General features: G+C 37.1%; 1 protein-coding gene across 1 annotated transcript; it reads left to right on the top strand.

The window, feature by feature from the left end:
- Positions 1-1,765: 1,765 nt before the first annotated feature.
- LOC146580267 (placenta-specific gene 8 protein-like) lies at positions 1,766-6,178 on the top strand. The gene is made up of 4 exons (XM_085266914.1): positions 1,766-2,109; positions 4,337-4,447; positions 4,663-4,808; positions 5,745-6,178. The coding sequence occupies exons 2-4, from the start codon at positions 4,339-4,341 to the stop codon at positions 5,883-5,885; spliced, it is 396 nt and encodes a 131-aa protein (XP_085123040.1). The 5' UTR covers positions 1,766-2,109; positions 4,337-4,338; the 3' UTR covers positions 5,886-6,178.
- The last annotated feature ends 1,755 nt before the right edge of the window (positions 6,179-7,933 follow it).

Here is a 7,933-nt window from a genome sequence, read left to right on the forward strand (position 1 = left end):
GACACTTTCATTTCTGAAGACATTTGAGTGGAGCGACAGCCATGTGAAAAAAATGGTAGAAACCACACGTCTCGTTAGATGTCTGTTGTTGTGAAGTATACAAATAATACTACAATTATAACAATATGTTTCAACGAGTTATGTGCATATTTAACAATTTCTTACCAACAATTTAACTCCTTCACAACATTCCCGTTCCACATCCACAACAAAAAGAAAAGTAAACAGGAAGCCCCAAGATGCATTTCTTGTTAAGTTTTTTTTGGAAAACTGCAGTTAACCCTTAAGCACCCCCCCCCCCCCCCCCCCAGTGACCACAATATGCAACTACACAAATCTATAAAATTAACAGCTTCAAGTGCACACAACATGCAGATAACCAAAGAAATAGCACAAGCAATAACATTAAATTACCCGATAACATTCTTGTCTTACCATACATGGAAACAAAGAAACAACATTTTAAGACCCCTTTTTGAACCTTAAATGGATTTTTGAAATGGAAAATATTATTATTAATTTACCACTCTGCTACATTTGCACAAACACTTTGACAGATTAGAATCTTCTGATCAGCCCTGTGGGTTTGATGAGTTTCATGTATTGTCTGATGTGCACCAAATGAGACAGAGAATGTACATCTGTCTGTTGGTGCTTGTGAAAAGGAAAGTAAGAAACCAGGAAGGGCTGTAGATGCATCACTTTCATGCATCAATGCTTTTGTGCAAGACAGGCATGCAAATGTAATTTAACAGTATGTTAAAGTGCACTTTAAATAAATGCTGACAGGAAAGGATTCTTAAAAAAAAAAAGGAAGTAGCCCACATACATGCTTACACCCTTACAGGTGTTTTAAAGGTGACAAAACACAGTCAAAGGAAATCAATCAGACCCAGTACTCACTTGTTTAGTGTTACATACATTTTATCATTGCTCCATTAACTCTACACATCCGATTCTTCTACACCTTCGTGATTTCTTTCAAGGCTATGAAACTTCTAAGAGCTCGTAACAACAGTGCCTCTTCACATTTTACCCATACATAACACCAGGGCCACGACTCTAAAAAAATACAAATAAAAACTAGTGTTAGGTGGGCAGCTTAACTGAGACAGACCAGAGGTTAGAGTGAGAGAAAACCAGGTGACGTATTTGAGCTACCCAAATAAGTCCTATTGTGCTCAAAAGAGGACACCCTGGCCTTTCCAGTGATATCTCATGTGTTTGGCCCTTTTTAGCTCACATAAGCAGGACTTTACAAAAAAAGCTAAACCAAAAGATCCTTGTTTCTTCGGTTCTCAGGGGGATATATTTGAGTATTGTTATGTGGCTGCTGGTGTGGTGATAGTTTTTAACTTTTGTTTTTTTACAGCCTAACAGACTCAAGTCAAAGTTTATTTATATAGCTTATTTAAAAGACTTGGTGTACATCAAAGTGCTTCACAATAAAACCACAATGCTATCTACCGTATCGAGAGTTAGATCTAATAAAACTCAAGTAGTGACATTGTACGTCAACGGTTTTTAAAAACATTGTTAGATTCTACACATCAGCTCAATCTGTGGTTGTTCTCCACACTTCAAGTCACACCTGAAACCACAAAATGTTCCAGGAAGCATACAGACAGAGTGCAAAACAACAATGGGCGTTAACAATCAGTCATGTCAACTGCATTGTTCTGTAGAGGCTTTGTTTAATCTGTGCAATTTGTTTTTCTTCTAAAACAGCTTTGCATTCAGACACATGCAGCTCCTGTGTTTACACCACACAGAGTACAACTCAAATACTCTACATCAATCAAGTTTTAATTACAGAGCAAATAATATAATGATGAGAATAAAATACTTTAACATTAAATTTGGCACTGACCATAACTTGTACTTTTAACGCTTTCTGTGTTGGAAGTTCACTTCTGTCTTCCTTTTTATGCAGCCGTGCATGTACACAGATTTGAAAGTACGTGGAACTGTGTTTCTCCTTGCAGAGGATTTTAAGTTTCATTTTCAGGAAAACTTCAGCCCACCCACCACCACACCTCTCACAGTTTGTAGTTACATTTTCCTCTCGCTCTTACTCTCATCTTCAAAGCCTACAGAACCAGAGAAAAGGTAATAAAATCTTTTTATACTAATGAACATCTTAAAACAGTGAGGTCTTTGTGAACACATGATACTGGTTGGTACATAGTTTTATCATCAGTAAGCTGCAGTGAGTTAGTTAAAGGAAAACTGTACTTTCTTCAAAAAAACCATGATCTGGATGTGTGATAATTATCATTGCTGTCAGCACAGCGAGGACAAAGGAAGTTACAGTTTAGCCTTTTAAACTCATTTTAGCCACTATTCTGTCAAACAACTAATCTGTATTAGCGCAGAGTTTGGTAAATGTTAGTTGTTGGATTTTGTGTAACATGTAATGCACTACAACTAAAAAAACACCCTTTACATGATAGCATCTTAGGCACAGTACCCAACGAAATATTGGCTACTGACGTCGCTTTGTCTGCGCTATAAATGAATTCAGATAGCAGCTTGCAACGTGAGAAATAAACTGCATGCCAAATTTAGGATTTGTTAGAAACACATAGCTTCTCCTGTCCCTGTTTAGTATGCTTGATTGAACCTGAAGTTAGCTAAACTCTCATAACTGTAAATAATGGGCCTAAAATGCATTTGGTATGGCTTTTATGTAGCATTTTTCAAGTCTTGTGCTCAGCATTCAACATGTTTTAAATCACATCTTTATTTAGCTCATAGTCACACCTACAGATGTACCATTTTCAGTATACAGCCAATTTATAATCATCATTTAACCTAATATGCATGTCTTTAGAGAAAAGCTAAGGGGGTACAGGAAGACCATGTGGTGTTCGTTATGGTGAAACCACATTTTGAAATCATTACATGGATGAATATACTTGAATTTTTAGGTAGTTCCTTTTTGTTTAATTACACTATTCAAGAAACAGTGTACGTCATGCTAGAAAGCTCGTCTTTTCCAGGGATGCCAAATTTTAGCTATCTGTTGTAGGAAGATAAGAGGGCGTGGAAATATTTTATTAAAACCCTTAAAGTTGAAAAAAATATTTTATTATTAAAGCTAGATTATTTGAAACAACTAAAGAGTGTTAATAGAAGTTTTTGTTTTTTTTATGTGTGATAGTGTAATTAGACTTTATGCCTATGTATTCACTCATTGACATAGGTTTAATTAATTTCTTGCTGTTCACAAGTCTGGGAAGGTTTATCATGACAGACAAAACGAAAGTGGCAGTGTTTAGTTATCATGCACCGCTTCGTGGTTAGCAAAAATGAAACTTGGCATAAATTTTCCTTTTGTCTTACCAACTGTCAAAAACAGGGGTGAATGGTGATGATTTGTGTTGGCAGTCAAAGGACCTGGGTACGTTACATTCATTGAGTCGACCATAAATTTGGTACTCGGACTGAAGACATCAAATATATGAAGCAAATTATATGAAATTATGTACCAAAGAAAAAAATGGATAAATAACTCTAAATATGTCTTATATTGTTTCTGTTACATCACAAAAATGTTACCATTTCTAACGTTCAACAAGTCAAAGCTGGAAAATGTTTTTTGATATGAGGAAATGAAGGCATGTTGTGTGTGTTTGTTCATAGGTTTTGCCCTGTTTTGATAGCTGTGGTCACACCAAAGATAAAGTTTATTTCTTCATTTCTCTCTGCATGGTTTTAGCAGCATCAAAGTATCAAAGTGTGCTTGATTAGAGCAAAATGTATCCAAAATGCGGCCTTTGTATAAATAGACACCTACAGACTTCAAAGAAAAGAAAGGTGGGCTAAAATTCATGCACAACAATATGAGAGACTGATAAAGTATACAGAAAACAATGATGGGATGACTTTAGTTTTTGACACAATGCTTCTGCAATTTGTATTTATCACTACACAAGGACAAATAATAATGTGTAAAGTGTCTTTGGTTTTCTGATGTAGTGCATCTTGAACGCTCTGCTTTATTTTGGATGCTCTCAAAAGATTTTGTGTGACTTTGAACTGTTTGAAACTGTGAATTTATAAAAGTTATAGATTTGAAATGTGCTGTGAATGCAGTTTGTAAGCTCGGTTTTAGCAAATTCATGAGTTTTAAAGGGTGTACTCATAAATTTACTGCCAATAGTCAGTGTAGGGATTTTCATGAAACAGGAAACTGTAATTTGTAAAAATATCCACACTGTGGACAGTAATGTTGCTATCTTTTTCATATTCTAGCATTTGATTTCTCCGTACAGAGGAGCAACTAAAACTATAACCCTTCAATGCATCTCTATTTCTACCTTCTTTCCTCCAGAAATGGCTGAATACCAGCAGCCCACCCAGATAGTGACAGTCTCCAGCACTAATCAACACCCTGGGACTTGGAGCACTGGCCTCTGTGATTGCTTCAGTGATATGGGCACTTGTAAGTTAATCTAGCAAACTCTACAAACAGCAGTGATTTTTGCATCAACAGTCTCCTCAGACTTTTATTCAGAGGTTCTTGAGTATCTGACCATCTGAAGTTAGGACTGAAGTCACCATATGAAACACAGGATGCACAAGCTAGTTGTTGAAGGAGAACTTATTCAACAGTAAAATAAACTTGTGTCTCTGCATATTTTTTTCTCTTCTGTTGAGGTTGCTGTGCCCTTTGGTGTTTCCCCTGCATGCAGTGTGATACAGCCAATAAGCACGGGTGGTGTTGCTGCCTCCCACTCTGTGATGGATGCTTCGTGGTGTCCTGCACGCTTCGCCAGTCAATCAGAGACCGCCACGGCATCGCTGTAAGGCTGGGGGCGAGGGAGGGTCAAGGTTATTGTTGTTAGCTAAAAGCTAAACCGAGGAGTGAAAAACTATTTTATTTAAATTCAATTTCGTTTTAAAAGATAAGCTTTTCCTACAAAAATCAACATAAAAAGAAACATACTGACACTGTAAACGTCTGCCAAGCCAGCTCACTCTGGACAATAATTACTTTTAATGAACAGTGCTGTATCTTGGACAGTTTTATATATTCATTTATATATATATATATATATATATATATATATATATATATATATATATATATATATATATATGTCTACATATGTACTTTAAGAATATGTAGACAGTAAAAATAACACACTTGAAAGAGAAACATAGATGTGCAATGTAGAAATGAGATCAGAAGGAAAAAGGTCACATGTGACATGATATTTGGATGTAAATTATTTTGGATATTCTGAGTCCCCTTATAGCAATATTAGTTCCTAAATGTTGCCAATAAGTAATAAGTAGAATTTTATGAAATTTTGACCTTATTTGACCTTGCAGAAAGGTCAGAGGTCCAAAGTAGTCATATTTACAGTGCCCATGTATCATTCCCTATATGCCTTCATGTTTTCAATTGGAACAATGGCAATAAGAAATATTAAATATCAAATTTGGAAACACAGAAAATTTACATAAATTGTCTGCATGTGCTTTGTGCGTGCAGACTCTTGTGAAAAATCAATAGCTTAATGGCAAAAATTGGCAAATTATATTATAATTAAGATTTAAATCATCTGCATACTTTACCAATTATACTGACAGTTTTCATGAATTGTGGGATGGCGTTTTCTCCTCTCCTTTCATCAACTAAATCAGACAAGCATGGGGACTCCATGTTTCCTAATTGTGTTGAGTTGTGGGTTGTGTTATGTCGTATTCTTCTCTTCTTTTTCTCCATCCTGCAGGGTTCGTGCTGTGATGACTGCTGTAAAATACTTTGGTGTTACACGTGTGTCTGGTGCCAGATGCATCGTGAGGTGAAGATCAGGGCCAACATGCAGCCGGCCACCTCAACGGTGGTCACCACTCAAGTTGTCAGAGCGTAGGATGTAACCATTTTGGCTGTTGGTTGAGTGAAGATGGCCAACAGTATTTCAAAGTTCATTTCAAGTATTTCAAAGTGCTGATGCTTGTGTAGTTCAATACAATATGTAGAGTCTGTGTTAAAACCAGATGCTTTAAGTTTTGGTAGCGTGTTGGATATATAATACAACTGAGAACGTTTGTTTACTCTGGCTAGTAAAATCTGTATAATTTCACATGGTCACTGTTATTGTAATTTTTCCCAAGTTAAATTTAACGTTTGCTGAAATAAAAAGTTATTCATATTCACCCATTATATGTTGCTTGTTGTACATTTTTGCTCAGCTGTGGAGACACGTTTCTTCAAACCCTGAATATGTCATTTGCAGCTGGGTTTGGCTGGCCAGCTAGTGTCCTCCAGGGGGTCTGCTTAAACTCCTAAAATGATCAAGTGAAAGACTGATTAATCTCCTAAGATGAAGGTTATAACACAAAATCTGTCTCTTGCTCTCCCTCTCTCTCTGTCTTTCACTCACACAGACACACACACCACCACCATCAACTTTGCTAGATTGAAAAGCATTGACCAGGCAGCTGTGATTGAGCAGCAATGTCCATCCAACTCTTTTCACGTTTTTTGTGGTCGTGATAATTTTGTGAGGCCAGGACTGGACTGGGACAAAAAAATCAGCCCGGGCATTTTAAGGAAAAGCCATAAAGCCTTTGAATGAAAACAAATGCTGTTGTGACAGTGATGTACACTATCTTGATGGTATGGATCAATCTAATAAGCCTACACCATCCTCCCAATTCTGGTATTTTAAACAGTACTTACCGGAAATATCAAACAACCTAATCAATAATTACATATACCTAACTAGCAGGGTTGCCAACTCCCAGCCAAAAAATAGGGAACTACCCCCCACCCTCCGCCTCATGATGCTTAATCGACGTAATCAACTTTAATTTATTGCCAGGGTAAAACAAATGCACAGAAACCAATTATTTTTCTACAGTAATTAAATACATTCAACCTCTTTCTTCAACAGAATTGCAGCTTGCACACATGGTACCTTCTATAAGTACTATAGCTTATTAGAGCATATATTAGATTTAATATTTACTATATACAATAATGAATTTCTATACATTTTACATCAGATGACCACTTTGGTTGTAAGATTCAGATAATTGTTTATTAAAAGCTAGACATTTTAAATGAGAATAAGAAAAAAAACAGTATTTCTTATTATTGAAGTAGCAGCAGGAGAGGGAGGGGGAGAGAATGAGAGAAGAAGAGGCAGCTGTGCAGGTTAAAGATGCAGAATAACTCCAGCTTTGTGGGTTTTTTTTCATTCTAGCTGAAGTTCAGGACAAGTCGCGTTCATCGAAAGGCTCGGATGAGCTTGCCAAAGTTCTACAAGTTGTGCCTCCATCGCTTGTGTCCAGATCACACGCTTCACTGACGTGCTGCTCCACCTTTTCACTTTCATTTCTGTGATTACGCGTGCGCAGTGTGAGATGTTGCGTTGATAACCTCACGAGGGGCGATAGGATTTCAAACAGGTTTGATTTTCTTGCGACCATACTATTGCTGATCAGAAGCTGGTCGTGAGGTGTTAATCGCTTCTCGTTACCCCATGTATACTACACGATGGACGACACAATTAAGGCGAGACTCGGGCCGATCCCCACCAAAACGGTCGCACGACTGAGAAATCGTCTCAAAAAAGGCCAAAGATCGCACAGTGTATGCCCAGCTTTAGTTGTTATGGTCCCTGCATCTTTGACCCAGAGTTTTGAGATTTTTGAGCTTATGGCTTTTGGTCTTGGTAAGGCAGTATGTTCTAGCTCTACTTTGGTTTTTTGGTGTTTAAGCTTTTGAGCTCTTCAAGCAATGACGTTAGCTCTCTTCTGTGTTTTTACTGCTCCAGTCTCATCTCTGTGTTTTTCTTTAGTATCTCTTGTGCTCAGGTTATGTCTACATGTTTGCTTACCTTTCCTTGTATCAAGTCTCAATGTTTGAGTTTATCCCAGTTGTATATAAGTGGCGGCTTTACTCGTGCACGTA

The sequence above is a fragment of the Mchenga conophoros genome, linkage group LG3 (genome assembly GCF_057382185.1).
Source record: "Mchenga conophoros isolate Kocher_MC1m ecotype Shallow Benthic linkage group LG3, M_conophoros_male_GT1.1, whole genome shotgun sequence".
Classification (NCBI taxonomy): domain Eukaryota; kingdom Metazoa; phylum Chordata; class Actinopteri; order Cichliformes; family Cichlidae; genus Mchenga; species Mchenga conophoros.

Bases quoted from the DNA above. Each gene is read 5' to 3' on its own strand.
- LOC146580267 (XM_085266914.1), top strand. From the start codon at position 4,339: ATGGCTGAATACCAGCAGCCCACCCAGATAGTGACAGTCTCCAGCACT. The intron at 4,448-4,662 runs GTAAGTTAATCT...TCTTCTGTTGAG, and splicing joins CTTCAGTGATATGGGCACTT to GTTGCTGTGCCCTTTGGTGT. The intron at 4,809-5,744 runs GTAAGGCTGGGG...TCCATCCTGCAG, and splicing joins GAGACCGCCACGGCATCGCT to GGTTCGTGCTGTGATGACTG.